We start from the raw sequence: 16944 nt of genomic DNA, 5'->3' as shown, positions 1-16944 counted from the left end.
TGTTTCTCAGGGCAGGGCTGTGAGGCTGGAAGTCCTGTTCTACTGTAGCTGCGTAGATCTGATTCCTGATTGGTGCCTTCCACTCCGCTCTGTGCTCCTGGTGAGGCATGCCCTGGGTTTCGTGGGCCTGCATGGGCCACGGTCAGCTGGTCAGTTCTGCTTCCGGTTTCATAGATATAGAGCTGTGAGGCCACAGACTCCCTTCTCTTCCCCACCTGGTGGGACTGAAGAGGTCTCCACTCACCTGGGCAGCCTGAGAACCTAGCCGCAGTCTCAAGTCTGAGGAGGCTCCTGGGACTTTTGCCCGTGTATAAGTACATGGCTGCTGGCAGTACTACCCACAGGCACTTGCAAAGCTATGCGAGTGCAGACTTTCACCTGCTCTGTTTTCAGCCTGACTCACTTCTGCCTCTCCTAGAGTCCTCTTGCAGGAAGCACCTGCTTCACCGTGGTGCCTCCTAGTGTGGGGCTGGAATCGCCTCTAGTCTAGTTGGTCAGCCTTACCTTCATCTATCTGTTCTGCCTCTTGGAGGAATGAGTGGAATTCAAGGTGCTGACGCCCCCATTTTTTTTCACTGGCTGGGTTATTTCTTTAACTTTCTTTAAAAAAAAAAAAACCAACTGTTTATTTAGGAGATTTTTGAACCCCAAAGTAGAAGATGAACCCTGTATTAGTTTAGTTTTATGTCTTAGTTTTATGTTGCTATTGTAATAGACTACCACAGACTTTATGGCTTAGAACAACATGAATTTATTCTACTGTTCTGCAGCTCAGAAGTCTAAAATGGATCTGCAGGGCTGTGTTTCTTCTGGAGGCTCAAGGGGAGACTGCTTCCTGACTCATGCCCTGTCCTCCATCTGCAAAGTACATCACTCTGACCCCTGCTTGCGTCATATCTCCTGTGACTCTGACTCCTGCCTCCCTCTCTCACTGATAAGGACTTTGGTGATTACACTGGGCCACCTGGATAATCCAGGGTAATCCCTCTAAAGATTCTTAATTATATCTGTAAAGTTCCTTTTATCATTAAGATAACAGTCACAGGTTCTAGGATTAGGACATGGGCATCTTTTGGGGGGTGTTATTCAGCCTGCTGCAAGCACCCATGTTGACCAGCTTCAGCAGCTGTCAGCTTTCCACTTTCTGCATTTCTTTTCATCTATTCCAACACAACCTTTTTTAAACTGGAGGATTTGAAAGCAAATCTCAGAATTGTATCATTTCACCTGTGAGTGTTTCTGTGTATCTAAGAGATATGTACCCTTAAGGAAGAAACCACAATACCTTTATCATACTCAGCAAATTACCAATAATTCCTCAATGTCACCTGATATCCAGTTCATATTGTTTTCTCTATGTGTCTCTAAAATATGTTTTTACAGTTGTTGGTTTGTTCAAATCAGGATCCAAACAAGGCCCACACACTGCACATACTTCATATGCTGAAGAAACTAGGTCACTGGTCTTGTTGGTTTGCCTGATTTTTGCCTTCATGATGTCATTGAATAAGTTCCTCCATCCCCTCGTCTCCTGTTAGCTAGTATTTGGACTAGAGGCCTGTGTAGATTCATTTGGTATTTTTGATAAGAATACTTCATAGGTTGTGCTGGGTTCTTCATACTGCATTGCATCAGTGGGCACATGGTGTCTGGTTGTCCCATCTTCAGGTATGATGGGTTAGTGGGTGCAGGTATTGTCAGACTGACCCCTCCATTGTAAAGCTCCCTGTCTACCTTTTACCTGCAGCTGAGCAGTCATTGATGGTCATTGCCACTGTCCACTGTTTTATTAGGGACTGCAGAACTGCTCCAATGATTTCATTCCTCTTGTGTTTATTAGATGTAATTCCTCTATTTTTGAACATATAATGATTCCATTGGGGTCTTGGGAGGGGTGGGAAGTGAATTTGTGGCTTAGTCTACCAGCTGGTCAGCCATTAGGATGTGGGTTTGCACCTTGTTAAGTGTAGGTGAACATTGAAGCCATCTAAGAAGGTGCCACCCCAGGGAGGTTATGATGTGTAAGACAAGCACAGGGTCAGAGGCACCCTGGGCCATCAGCACAGCTGCCTAGCTGGTTCCCCAGGTGCCATTGCTCTGTGAAAGTGCATCAAGCATAGGTTTTGTGCACTTCTGTGGCCATATTACATTTATTTATTTATTTATTTATTTATTTATTTATTTATTTTGAGACAGAGTTTCACTCTGTCGCCCAGGCTGGAGTGCAGTAGTGCGATCTTGGCTCACTACAACGTTTGCCTCCCGGGTTCAAGAGATTCTCATTCCTCAGCCTCCCGAGTAGCTGGGATTATAGGCATGCACCACCATGCCCAGCTAGTTTTTGTACTTCTAGTAGAGACGGGTTTTCATCATCTTGGCCAGGCTGGTATCGAACTCCTGACCTCCCAAAGTGTTGGGATTACAGGCATGAGCCACCACTCCCAACTCCATGTTACATTTAAATAAAAAAACCTTACATTACCATAAAATGTAGAAACAGTAGTCATCAAGCATACTGAGGTCTGGGCAGTCTGTAAGAGGAAAACCAAGAAGTTGTCATTGACCATGGGGGTTGGGGAGTGTTTCATAGAGGGAGGTTGTGGCCAGCACTTCCAAATGCTGCATAGGCCAAGAAGGTAAAGGCAGAAATCAAACTTTGGACTTGGCAATCACAAGACATTGGGGAGATCTTGGTGAGAGCTTGGTAAAAATAAGAATCATATAATTGTTGCTCCAAAATCCTTCAATATATATCAGCAAAAATGATAAATATAAAGAAAAAATTTCCAATACCAAGGAACAGGAAAACGGATAATAAAGGCAGAGGAGGAACTGCACTGGGGTAAGGCTGGAAGACAAGGAAGGAGAGAAGGCGAGGGTGCACTGTACCTTGCAGGAGGAGATTGACTGTCAGAAGCAGTGGGACGAGGGTGCAGGAGACGTCTCTCCAGGGGGGGGTGAGGCTGCAGGAGGGATGATTCTGTGCCTCTGAGGACATGAGACAGAAGTGGGACAAGGGTGCAGGAGGCGTCTCTACATGGGGTGTGAGGCTGCAGGAGGGATGATTCTGTGTCTTCGAGGTTGTGAGACACAGAGATGAGGTTCAGCCTTGGAAAAGAGGATGGACAGTCCTTGTCATGGGGCACAGTAAGGCTGAGCCTGGGGGGTCTTGAACAGGAGTTGACTTTTCAGGGTATGGTATTTATTGGAGCAGAAGCAGTTCTTTGTTTTAAGCCCATTATGTGAAGGTAGAGGGGAAGCAATTGAGACAGAGTAAAAATGGATACACTGAAAATTCAGCAGGGAGGGCTGGCCCAGATCAGAGACAGCAAACTCAGTTCATAAGCTGTGACTAAGAGGGCCACAGGAAACGCTGTATTTGGGTAGAAGTGATATGATGTAGCTGTGAAGAGGAGGGGCACAGGTCCAGAGGACCCTTGGAGTGGGAGCGGTATACTGCACACGTGTCTGTTCAGCGGGTGTCTTGCGGTTGATTTTTTTTTTTTTGAGACTGGGTTTTGCTCTACTGCCCAGGTTGGAGTGCAGTACTACAATCTCAGCTCCCTGCAGCCTCCACCTCCTGGGCCCAAGCTATCCTCCCACTTCTTCAGCTTTCCAAGTAGCTGGGACTACAGGTGTGCACCACCACACTTGGCCTGAGTTGATTTCTTTTTTTTTTTTTTGAGACGGAGTCTCGCTTTGTCGCCCAGGCTGGATTGCAGTGGTGTGATCTCAGCTCACTGCCGGCTCCGCCTCCTGGGTTTACGCCATTCTTCTGCCTCAGCCTCCCGAGTAGCTGGGACAACAGGTGCCTGCTACCACGCCTGGCTAATTTTTTTGTATTTTTAGTAGAGATGAGGTTTCACCGTGTGTTAGCCAGGATGGTCTCGATCTCCTGACCTTGTGATCCACCTGCCTTGGCCTCCCAAAGTGCTGGGATTACCGGCGTGAGCCACTGCGCCCGGCTCTTTTTTTTTTTTTTTTTTTGAGATGGAGTCTCGCTCTGTCGTCCAGGCTGGAGTGCAGTGGCACGATCTCGGCTCACTGCAAGTTCCGCCTCCCTGGTTCAAGCGATTCTCCTGCCTCAGCCTCCCAAGTAGCTGGGATTACAGGCGTGTGCCACCGCGCTGAGCTAATTTTTGTATTTTTAGTAGAGACGGGGTTTCACCATGTTGGCCAGGATGGTCTCATCTCCTGAGCTCGTGATCCGCCCGCCTAGGACTCTCAAAGTGCTGGGATTACAGGTGTGAGTCACTGTGCCTGGCAAGTTGATTTCTTAAAAGGACTCGAAGCTGGGTGCAGTGGCTCATGCCTGTAATCCCAGCATTTTGGGAGGCCAAGGTGGGCGGATCACTTGAGATCAGGAGTTCGAGACCAGCCTGGCCAACATGGCAAAACCCTGTCTCTACTAAAAATACAAAAATTAGCCAGGCGTGGTGGTGCACGCCTATTGTCCCAGCTACTCAGGAGGCTGAGGCAGGAGGATCACTTGAACCTGGGAGGCAGAGGTTGTAGTGAGCTGAGATCACACCATGGCATTCCAGCCTGGGCGACAGAGCGAGACTCTGTCTCGATAAAATAATTAAAAAATAATAATAAAAGGACTTGAGGGATGTATTCATTGGAAAAATCAGACTTAGATTACCTTTCCTTTTTCCTTCTCGTTTTCCAGTTAGTTTTCTTGCTTTCATTAAAAAAAAAAAATCAGTTTAGATTGCTTGTAACTAAAGTGCTTTTAATGGCAGCTGTAACTGATTCTCCTTGGCCTGGGCTGCTCTGGGGCATCCTGCTCACCCTTAGCTTCAGTCCTTGGGACAGAGATGAACTGAGAATGGAAACCTCCCCACCATGGCTGGAAATACAACTTGTGAATGTACAGATCACCCTTTCAGGTCCTTTATCTGGGTGTTGGAGCAAAGACTCCATCCTCAAGGTCTCGCTTGTAGCCAGTGCTCATATCCTGTTGCTGCACTGGTCCAGGCCTTTTTACTTGACTGCCTTTCCAGAAGAGGGGTGTTGCCAAGGTGGGGGACATAGCCAGTGTGCTGGAATTTGGCAAGAGTCTTCGAAGAGACCTGCTCAGCTTTGCTGTGGTTATTGTGGGCCCAGGTATCTAATTCCCTAAGAGTATGTACCAAATATGGGGTCTTGGGTGGTTCTCAATGAGACCTGACTCACATTAGTCAGACTCTTGAATAACCAGGAGAGTTTCTCTACATCCTGTCTTCTCTCCCCAGGGCTGTCAGCCTCACTCCATCCCTGGAAATATTGGAGGGGGTGGTCACAGGCTGAGAAGGAACATTTGTGTTCTTTTAGGAGCCAGTGACCTTCAAGGACGTGGCCGTGGACTTCACCCAAGAAGAGTGGGGGCAGCTGGACCTTGTTCAGAGGACCCTGTACCGTGATGTGATGCTGGAGACCTATGGTCACCTGCTCTCTGTGGGTAAGGCAGGTGCTGCCCAAGTAAACGAAGCTGTTCCCATGGTAATGCCTTCAGCCGCTCCATGTTTAGAAGCTCATTGCAGGGGCGAGGGTGGTGTCTCAGAAGAGCTGAGATGATCTTGGGCCCTGAGGTTCAGGGATGAAACTCCTAATGCTTAAAGAGCATGGAGTGGGAAGGACCTTGCGTATTCTGCCCAGGTTGAGAAGTCACAGGGAGGAATAGGCAAGAGAAGCTTTCTTTGGCTGTCCTGAAGCCTCATGACATGATTTCCATGCTTTTCCTCCATGCATAGGAAATCAGATTGCCAAGCCTGAGGTCATCTCCCTGTTGGAGCAAGGAGAAGAGCCATGGTCGGTGGAGCAGGCATGTCCTCAACACACTTGTCCAGGTGAGGGCAGACCCCAGGCTGAACAAGGAACTTCCCCCCAAGCCCTCTTTGTTGAGAAATGGGATAAGGCCATGAAGAGTTACCTTCCTCAGATACATTTAGAATTCCCTCTAAGGAGCTTTCTTCTCTTGCTGCTTTTGATTTAGAGCAAAGAAGCATCACCATCCTAATAAGGTAGCCATTTTCCCTCGCTGTCGGCTCTTGATGGCTCCTGTTTTCTGCGGTCCCTTCCTCTAAGGTTACCTCTTATCCATGTAGCTACTTCAAATATTTTCCTTATTTCCTGTATTGCCAAACTTGTAACCTATAGCTATAGATGCTTATTTCAAAAAAATAGGTTTTTTGGGCTTTTTAGTTTGTTTGTTTTGAGATAGAGTCTTGCTCTGTCGCCCAGGCTGGAGTGCAGTGGTGCGATCTCAGCTCACTGCAACCTCTGCCTCCCGGGTTCAAGCGATTCTCCCACCTCAGCCTCCTGAGTAGCTGGGATTACAGGCACCCGCCACCAAGCCTGGCTAGTTTTTGTATTTTTAGTAGAGACGGGGTTTCACCATGTTGGCTGGGCTGGTCTCGAACTCCTGACCTCAAGTGATCCGCCCACCTCGCGCTCCCAAAGTGCTGGGATTACAGGCATGAGCCACCGTTCCTGGCTTGGGCTTTTGTTCTTTCTTACTTAGATCTTCTTGGATACCAAACAAAATAGATTTTTAAAATATAGGTAATGTACAAATATCTGAAAGCTACTTAAAATGTATAAGCTAAAAAAAAAAAATCTCCTTTATTAAAAAAATTAGCTGGGCTTTATGGTGCATGTCTGTGGTCCTAGCTACTCAGGGGGCTGAGGTGAGGATTGCTTGAGCCTGGGTTGTTGAGGCTGTAGTGAGCTGTGATTTCACCACTGCACTCCAGCCCGAGTGACAGAGCAAGACCCTGTCTGAAAAACACCACCAAAAATAACTCATTTATACTCCCTGCTCTTACTCACATTACTGTTATTCCCCCAAAACACAGATACACAGAGGCATACACACAGGTAACTACTTTTCTTTTACTATAAAATCTTGAGTTATTTTCTTGGTAGTTGCCCTGGGGATTACAGTTAACATCTTTTGAGATAAGGTCTTGCTCTTCTGCCCAGGCTGGAGTGCAGCAGCACAATCTTGACTTACTGCAGCCTCTGCATTGCAAGCTTAGGCAGTCCTCCCACCTCAGCCTCCTCGGTAGCTGGGACTACAGCCATGCACCGTCATGCTCAGTTAATTAAAAAAAAATTTTTTTTTGTAGAGACAAGGTCTCACTATATTGCCCAGGCTAGTCTTGAACTCCTGTGCACAAGCAATCCTCCTGCGTTGGCCTCCCAAAGTGCTGAGATTATAGGTGTGAGCCACCACGCCTGGCCCTACAATTAACATCTTAATTTATGACGATGTAGTTTGGATTAATACTAGTGTAATATTAATAGTATACCAAAACTTTGTGTATAGCTCTGCCCTCCTCCTTTTATGCTGTTTTGTCACAAATTACATCTTTATACATTGTGTGTTCATGAATATGGATTTATAATTATTGCTTTATGCAGTTGTCTTTTAACAGACTGAAAAAAAGGAGCTAGAAACAAGAATTTTACTTATATTGTCTTTTTATACTTATGTAGCTATCTTTATTGCTGTTTTTTATTTTGAGTTACTGTTGAATGTTCTTTCATTTCAGCCTGAGGAACTCATTTTAGCATTTCCATTTTGTTTTTTGAGATAGAAAAGACACTCTGTTGCCCAGGCTGGAGTGCAGTGGCATGATCTTGGCTCACTGTAGTCTCAACCTTCTAGGCTCAAGTGATCCTCCCATCTCAGCCTCCTGAGTAGCTGGGACTATAGGTGCACACAACCACGCCTCACTATGTTGCCTAGGCTGGTCTTGAACTCCTGAGCTCAAGTGATGCCCCTGCCTCAGCCTCTCGAAGTGCTGGGATTACAGGCGTGAGTCACTATCCCCAGCCAGCATTTCCTGTCGGACAGGTTTGCTAACAGCTAACTGTGGCGTCTCGTTTATCTGGAAATCTCTTGATTTCTCCTTCATTTTTGAAGGATAATTTTACTGGGTATAGAATTCTTGATTGTCATGTTTTTTTGTCTTTCTTTCTGGCCTGAGTCGTTTCTGAGAAACGAGCTGTTAATCTTATTGAAGATCCCTTGTACGTGATGAGTTTCTTCTCTCTGCTTTCAGGATTCTCTCTTCGGCTTTTATTTTATTTTATTTATTTATTTATTGAGACAGAGTCTTGCTCTGTCGCCCAGGCTGGAGTGCAGTGGCGCGATCTTGGCTCACTGCAGCCTCTGCCTCCTGGGTTCAAGCGATTCTCCTGTCTCAGCCTCCTGTGTAGCTAGGATTACAGGGGCCCGCCACCACGCCCAGCTAATTTTTTTTTTTTTTTGTATTTTTAGTAGAGGCAGGTTTCACCATGTTAGCCAGGATGGTCTCAATCTCTTGACCTCGTGATCCACCCACCTCGCCCTCCCAAAGTGCTGGGATTACAGGTGTGAGCCACCACCCCTGGCCCTAGTTTAATTATTATGGGTATGCATGTAGCCTTCTAGGTTGGAGCTTCTCAGAGTCCCTATAGACATCTCATTCCTCAGCTCTTTCATTCTATCTTTTTGACTGGTGTGTTTTGGGCCCCACCTGTTTGCCATCACCTCAGGCAATGGTGACTTTGAAACGTTGCCTGTAAATGCTAGAAAAGTACCTCCTCCCTAGAGGCTTTGTAACACTGTGAGAATTCTCTGTCAGGCAAAATAAAGACCAGCTTTTCCAGTGGAGTCTTCCAGGGAGCCACTAGGCAGGTCTAGTAATGAGTGTTCTTTGCGAATGAGGCTTTGAAAACGCTCCAGCTTTGTTCTGCTCACTGAAGTACCAGAAGTGGGGGCTGTCATTTTTCCAAGGCTGTTACTGAGCCAGAGATGGGACCGGGGTAAGTTAGAACACCATATAGCTTACTGTTCTTATTAAAATTTACTTTTCTAGAATACATGTTTTCCTGGTTGCTGCAAGGCTTTGGTTAATTTTGTTTTTTGTGTGTTTTTGTTGTTGTTGTTGTTTTTGTTTTTGTTTTGAGATGGAGTCTCGCTCTGTCACCCAGGCTCAAGTGCAGTGGCGTGATCTCAGCTCACTGCAAGCTCCGCCTCCCAGGGTCACGCCATTCTGCTGCCTCAGCCCCCCTAGTAGGTGGGACTACAGGCGCCCGACACCACGCCTGGCTAATTTTTATGTATTTTTAGTAGAGTTGGGGTTTCACCATGTTAGCCAGGATGGTCTCGATCTCCTGACCTCGTGATCCGCCCGCCTCAGCCTCCCAAAGTGCTGGGATTACAGGCATGAGCCACTGTGCCTGGCCTAGGCTTTGGTTAATTTACAGAATTTTGAAAAATTGCCTTCTGACAGTTTTGCCAGTTTTTTAGTTGGTTTTACAGAGTGGTGAAATTTTACATGTCTTTACTTGGCCATTTTCACTGACATTCTGCCTCAGGTAATCACTTTTAGTAATTTCTGTTACATGCATAACAGAGTTTCTTTATGCAGCTACAAGCATGGAGGAATTTGTGGTTATTTTTCATGTTTTCAACAATAGGAGATTATACACATTGTCTTTATCTTATTATTTTTGGCAATGTGCCACAGCCTCTTCTTGAGTCCTGAAGTTGGATTATCTTCCACCCACTCTAATGGAGGGGACTTTTGTGGAGAATCTCGCCAGTTGTTTTCTATTCAGATTGGAAACTTTCCCCTAAGAGCTCATGAATTCCAGGAGCTTTAATTCTTCTACCTTCAGTGCTGCCCATTCTTAGTTACCATCCAGAGCCCTGCAATTCCAGCACCTCTGTCCTTACACTTCTCCCGTTTTACAAAGCATCTCAGCTGTCTCCTTGATCACAGCCGATAGAACCAGTAATCTTGTCTCTACTTTCTAGATGTTCTCCCATCTTCCTGAGGTGCATTTCTGCATGTCCCCTAAGCTGGAGATTGAGAAGTCATCTTGACTTCGAGCTCTTTCCTCTCCAAGAAGTCATCTCTCTTCTAACTCCCAAGATTTTCTTCCTCTGAAATGTTAGTTATGTCATTCAGCTTCCATCATCACTCTCACAGTCCGGCCCCTTTCTCGTAAAATTCCAGCCCAAGTTGATGAGGAAATTCTCACTTGTTATTAGCCACCTCAGGTACTATTTCTAGATTTATATCCCTGAAATCTTTGATTATGAGATCCCTGTCAGTAAACCTACAGTGATTCTAATTGCCTTGTAACAAAACAACTGGATTTCAAAACCTTCTATTTTTTCTATTGTTTCTCTCATTTCCTGAGTAGCTCCTGGAGTTTATTCAGCAGGTATCCTTATCTTCCTCCTCACACACTGGTCACGCCATGCATGCCGCTGCTCATGCTGAGTGACTAGTCAGTCTGTACCCAGGTCGTGCTTCAAGGCTGAGCTCATGTTGTTTCTCTTGTGTGAACCATCCTCGATCACTTCAGTTAGTGCTGATGTCCTTTTTTGATCTCCCACCCACTTAGCATGTGTTCTATAACCCCACCATCTCAGAGTGATATTTCTTTTTCTCTTCTTTTTTTTTTTTTTTGAGACGGAGTTTCGCCCTTGTTGCCCAGGCTGGAGTGCAATGGTGTGGTCTTGGCTCACTGCAACCTCCACCTCCCGGGTTCAAGCAATTCTCCTGTCTCAGCCTCCCGAGTAGCTGGGATTACAAGCGCCTGCCACTATGCCCGGCTAATTTTTTGTATTTTTTTAGTAGAGACGGGGTTTCACCATGCTGGCCAGGCTGGTCCTGAACTCCTGACCTCAGGTAATCCACCCGCCTCAGCTTCCCAAAGTGCTGGGATTACAGGCGTGAGCTACCGTGCCCGACCTCAGAGTGATATTTCATGTATATTCATCACTGTTTGGTAGGATCTCTCTTCACATAGATTCTGACTTCCAGGGAGTACCGTACTTTCTTGCCTTGTCTCTGGTGCTGGAAACTCAGTAGACTACAAGTACTGAGTGAGTATAAAGTTGGACAAGAACTGTTCATTTGGTCTTTCAGTTGGTCTTTCATTTGGTCAGGGAATTGGTCAGCTTCCATTTGTAAAAAGCTTTTACTGGAAGGATTTAAAAATCTATATGAAGATAATTCAGTAACTTTTAAGAGCTGAGCTTGAAATTGATAATAAATGCCAGTTGTTGTGCAGAGTAGAACCTCTGTTATAATGGTCGTGGGGGCCAGGGATGGGGGTTCACATTTGTAATCCCAGTGCTTTGGGACGCCAAGGTGGGAGGATTATTTGAGCCCAGGAATTTGAGACCATCCTGGGCAACATGGCGGGACCCTGTCACTATAAAAAATTTAAAAACATTTAGCCAGGCATGGTTGTGTATACAGGATTCATGCCTGTAGTCCTGTTACTCGGAAGGCTGAGGTGGGAGGATTGCCTGAGCCCAGTAATTTGAGATTACAGTGAGCTATGACGGTACCACTGCACTCCTGCCTGAGTGAGACCCTGTCTCAAAAAAATTAAACAAAAAATAATGGACTTGGGTGGTAAAAGGGGGGAAATTACATACAGTAAAGAGAAAAAAAGAAGCAGAGAGAGAGGGCAGGGTCTAGTTCTTGTTGGGACCTGCCTGGGGCTTTAGACCCTGTAGCAATCTGGATAATGACTTCCCCCACAAAGATATCTGCATCCTAATCTCCAGAATTTGTGAATGGGGCACCTTGTATGGCAAAAGGGACCTTCAGATGAGAGTAAATTAAGGATCTTGCTGTGGGGAGGTTATCCTGGATTGTCTGAGTGGATTCTAAATGTACTCACAAGGGTCCTTTTATAAGATTGTGGTGGGAGGGTCAGAGACACGGGAGAGGATATGATGACAGAAGCAGAGGTTGGAGTGATGAGCTTTGCAGATGGAGGAAGGAGCTGCGAGCCAAGGAATTGGGGCAGCTTCTAGAAGATGGAAAGGGCAAGGATATGGTGGATTCCTTAGAGCTTCTGGAGGGAGCACAACCCGGCCAATAACTCCATTTTAGCCCAGTGAAAGCCGTTTTGGACTTCTGACTTCCAGAACGGTAAGATCATAAATTTGTATTACCTTAAGTCACTAAATGTGTGGTAATTTGTTACAATAGCAGAAAGAAACTAATATAGCCTCCTTTGGTTGTTAGAGGATTGATACTTAAGCAGTGATAATAGGCAGTTCCTGTGTATTAAACTTGCCAGGAGTTTGGCTGGATTCTGAGTCTCATTAGTCATCAGAAAAGCTCTCTAAGGATAGCAGCAGGGCCATTGTTCACATACAGATTAGCAGACTGTAACTCCTGTGTCTGTTTTTTCACACTATGCTGTCTTCCTAGTCCATCTATCATTGCTCTAAAAATATTCTGTGGTGGATAGAAGTGTAACTTTAGGGGTATCCATAAACTCTGGTGATGTTTGCCCTTTGGGTTGGTGGATCTTGTGTGATTGACTGGATTCTATGACATAGGAAACAAAGCATTTTGTCATAGATAACATCCTGGCTTGAAGCCTCGCTTGGTGATACTCTCTAAACACCCCTCTCCTCCTTTTTTCTGCATTTGTCAAGATATGGGAGTAGAAGGACATTATAACACAGAAGTGAGAGCACTCATGATGTAAACATTACTTGCTAAAGGCCTTGTGTGCTCATCTACCTAACTTTTGTTAAGATGAAAGGCTTTATTCTTTTTTTTTCTTTTTTAACCTTAATAACATTCACTGGGTCCTTTTGTCAGGGGTCTTCAAGACCACCTCCAGGTTCACTGATTCACTATGAGGACTTATAGGACTCAAAAGTCATTATACTCAGGATTATGGTGTATTACAGTGAAAGGATACAAAGCAACATCAGCAAAGGAAAAAGGTGCATGAGGTTAGACCAGGTGCAAGCTTCCAGTAGCGTACATGGGGCACACTTAATTCCTCAAGCAAGGAGTTGTGACAACACGTGCGAAATTTCTACTAGGAAACTTGCCTGAGTCTAGGAGTCCAGTGTGTTTATTGAGAGGTTGCTCATCCAGGCACACAGTGCCTGCGTGACTCACTGCCATCGCTGAAACTCCAGACCACCCTGAGGGAAAGCAGGTGATCACTATGAATGACATTGTTTGCACACATATCTAAATAAGTTGGTAAATGTGCTTCAATACCTTGAGCATGCAAAACACTCTTACTAGTTAGAACATTCCAAGATCTTAATTCCTAGGAGTTGGCTAAGGGCCAGTTAGGAAACAGGCTACCTTTGCAAGGTTTGAGCACGTCAGGCCTGCAGAGTTAACTCTTTCTTGCACATTCTTTTTTTTTTTTTTTTTTGAGACGGAGTATCGCTCTGTCGCTCAGGCTGAAGTGCAGTGGCGCGATCTTGGCTCACTGCAAGCTCTGCCTCCTGGGTTCATGCCATTCTCCTGCCTCAGCCTCCTGAACAGCTGGAACTACAGGCACCCGCCACCACACCTGGCTAATTTTTTGTATTTTTAGTAGAGACAGGGTTTCACTGTGTTAGCCAGGATGGTCTTGATCTCCTGACCTCATGATCCGCCCGCCTCGGCCTCCCAAAGTGCTGGGATTACAGGCGTGAGCCACCTCGTCCGGCCTCTTTCTTGCACATTCTTATCCTGGTCTTCCTTTTCATGGAAAGTACTTTTAAATGGTTTCATTAGTTTTCAGTACACACTTTGTATTCTGGTTAACTGTTGTTTACTTTTCACTATTCTTTTCCCTATTATGATCTTTCTCTGAGTTCTAAGCCTGGACTTGAAAACAAATTTATACTAGTGTTTTTGATAATATGGACAGTAAATCTCACCATTCCCACTTTATTCTAATGTCTTTCTCTATGCTCTCATAGCTTTTTTTCTGTCTGTTTCAGAATGGGTGAGAAATCTTGAAAGCAAAGCATTGATCCCAGCACAGAGCATTTTTGAGGAAGAACAATCCCATGGCATGAAGTTGGAAAGATATATATGGGATGATCCTTGGTTCTCCAGGTTAGAAGTTTTGGGATGTAAAGACCAATTAGAAATGTACCACATGAACCAGAGTACAGCTATGAGGCAGATGGTCTTCATGCAAAAGCAAGTACTATCCCAGAGAAGCTCTGAATTCTGTGGACTTGGGGCAGAGTTTAGCCAGAACTTAAACTTTGTTCCATCTCAGAGAGTTTCTCAGATAGAACATTTCTGTAAGCCTGATACACATGCTCAAAGTTGGAGATGTGACTCAGCCATAATGTATGCAGATAAGGTTACCTGTGAAACTAATGATTATGACAAAACTGTTTATCAGTCCATTCAACCTATTTACCCTGCAAGAATACAAACTGGAGATAATCTTTTCAAATGTACTGATGCTGTTAAATCTTTCAATCATATAATACATTTTGGTGATCATAAAGGAATTCACACAGGAGAAAAACTCTATGAATATAAGGAATGCCATCAAATCTTTAACCAGAGCCCATCATTTAATGAACACCCAAGGCTTCATGTTGGAGAAAACCAGTATAATTACAAAGAATATGAGAATATCTTTTATTTCTCATCCTTTATGGAACATCAAAAAATTGGTACTGTAGAGAAAGCGTATAAATACAATGAATGGGAGAAAGTCTTTGGGTATGACTCTTTCCTTACTCAACATACAAGCACTTACACTGCAGAGAAACCCTATGACTACAATGAATGTGGGACGTCTTTCATCTGGAGCTCTTACCTTATTCAACATAAGAAAACTCATACTGGAGAAAAACCCTATGAATGTGATAAATGTGGAAAAGTTTTTAGGAATCGCTCAGCCCTTACGAAACATGAACGGACTCACACTGGAATAAAACCCTATGAATGTAATAAATGTGGAAAAGCCTTCAGCTGGAATTCTCATCTTATTGTACATAAGAGAATTCATACAGGAGAAAAACCTTATGTTTGTAATGAGTGTGGGAAATCTTTCAACTGGAACTCTCATCTTATTGGACATCAGAGGACTCATACAGGAGAGAAACCTTTTGAATGTACTGAATGTGGGAAATCATTCAGCTGGAGCTCCCATCTTATTGCCCATATGAGAATGCATACTGGAGAGAAACCCTTTAAATGTGATGAATGTGAAAAAGCTTTTAGGGACTACTCAGCCCTTAGTAAACATGAAAGAACTCATTCTGGAGCAAAACCATATAAATGTACTGAATGTGGAAAATCCTTCAGCTGGAGCTCCCATCTTATTGCCCATCAGAGAACTCACACGGGAGAGAAACCGTATAACTGTCAGGAATGTGGCAAAGCATTCAGAGAACGCTCAGCCCTCACTAAACATGAGATAATTCATTCTGGAATTAAGCCCTATGAATGTAATAAATGTGGAAAATCCTGTAGCCAGATGGCTCACCTTGTTAGACATCAAAGGACTCATACTGGAGAAAAACCCTATGAATGCAATAAATGTGGAAAATCCTTCAGTCAGAGCTGTCACCTTGTTGCTCATCGGAGAATTCACACTGGTGAGAAACCCTATAAATGTAATCAGTGTGAAAGATCCTTTAACTGTAGTTCTCACCTCATTGCACACCGGAGAACTCATACTGGAGAGAAACCATACAGGTGTAATGAATGTGGGAAAGCATTTAATGAGAGTTCATCCCTTATTGTACACCTAAGAAACCATACTGGAGAAAAGCCCTACAAATGTAATCATTGTGAAAAAGCATTTTGTAAGAATTCTTCCCTTATTATTCATCAGAGAATGCATAGTGGAGAGAAACGCTTTATATGCAGTGAATGTGGAAAAGCCTTTAGTGGTCACTCAGCCCTACTTCAACACCAGAGAAATCACAGTGAAGAGAAACTGAATTGAATTTATGCGAGTTTTTCGTTTCTTGTACATTTGACAACACATTGAGGAAAACCCTATAAACATAATCAAGAGGGGACATTTTTCATTAAGAGTTCAGTAAGACTTCTCCCACATTATTTACTAGAAAATATCATCTTAGAAGAAACCCCATGAAGGAAAAGAATAGGGAAAAGCTTTCAGCAGTTATTTAGCCCTTACTCAAAATCAGATAATTAACAATGAAGGAAACTCTAAACTCCCCTTATGGTCTACCAGTAATTCATACTTGAGGACCATGACTGTGGGGAATGAGGCATCTTTTAGCAAGAGCTCTCACCAATTGTAGATTGGTGTGAATTGCTAAGGGAAAAACCTTATGCAGAGAAAAGTTTTTGACTGGAAATACACTGTTTTGCATCAAGCTGGAGTACTGGATGGAAAACTCTACAATAACATTTTGTGCATAATTGTAGAAATACAGATTTTGTTGTTATAAGGGGAGGGTCTGGGTGCCCAGGAGTAGAATATGAAGTGCTAAATCTGAATGTAAGAAAAATAATAGTATTGAATGGGGTATTTACTGTTGATTAACCTCCTTAGAGAAAATTAATGAATGAGATGACTAATGGTAGAAAAGTTATTGCCTAGGAGTGTGAGACTGATGTTGCTGGACACAAAGTGATCCTTAGCCCAGTGTGTCAGCGTCCATTGTTACTCATCACTGCATTGTTGGGCAATTAGTTTGTAATTTGTTTTAGGCAATCACTATAAATTATAATTATGGACACTGCATCAGTATACATAACATGAAGGAATAAAAAGGATACAGAATTGTATATACATACTTACTGTAACACATCTAAAAAAATGTATATGGGTAAGGACCTGAAAGATCCATGGAAAAGTTAACCCAGTTAATTTGAGATTTTTAAAAAGTTTTACAAATACATATAACGCTTATGTGCTGGGCTTCCTTTTAAATGCTTTCCAAGCGTTAACTTGTTTAGTCCCCTTTACTCTGAGATAGGTACTGTTACCCCAGTTTTACAAATGGCTAAGCTGAAGCAGAGATGTTGAAGGATCCTACCTAAGGGGCACAGCTAGTAAGGGAGTAGAGCTGAGATTGGCTCCAGAGTTCTTGTTTTCAGCCACCATTTTATGCTGCCTCTCCAGTGATTTTTTTCCCATTTTCTTCAGTGTTTCTATAGCAGAGATTTGATAATAAAAAGAAAA

At 44.0% G+C, this 16944-nt stretch overlaps 1 protein-coding gene across 2 annotated transcripts in view; it reads left to right on the top strand.

The window, feature by feature from the left end:
- ZNF606 (zinc finger protein 606) overlaps positions 1 to 16944 on the top strand; it is a 26339-nt gene extending 9395 nt beyond the window's left edge. For both annotated transcript variants that reach the window (XM_024926771.4, XM_008969712.6), the window contains exons 5-7: positions 5317 to 5443; positions 5736 to 5831; positions 13754 to 16944. In XM_024926771.4, the coding sequence (XP_024782539.4) occupies positions 5317 to 5443; positions 5736 to 5831; positions 13754 to 15732 (2202 nt within the window). In that variant the 3' untranslated portion in view covers positions 15733 to 16944. The remainder of the gene's footprint in view (positions 1 to 5316; positions 5444 to 5735; positions 5832 to 13753) is intronic.

The sequence above is a fragment of the Pan paniscus genome, chromosome 20 (genome assembly GCF_029289425.2).
Source record: "Pan paniscus chromosome 20, NHGRI_mPanPan1-v2.0_pri, whole genome shotgun sequence".
Lineage (NCBI taxonomy): Eukaryota > Metazoa > Chordata > Mammalia > Primates > Hominidae > Pan > Pan paniscus.
Note: the sequence above shows the minus strand (reverse complement) of the source record. Positions and strands in the feature narration are given on the sequence as shown.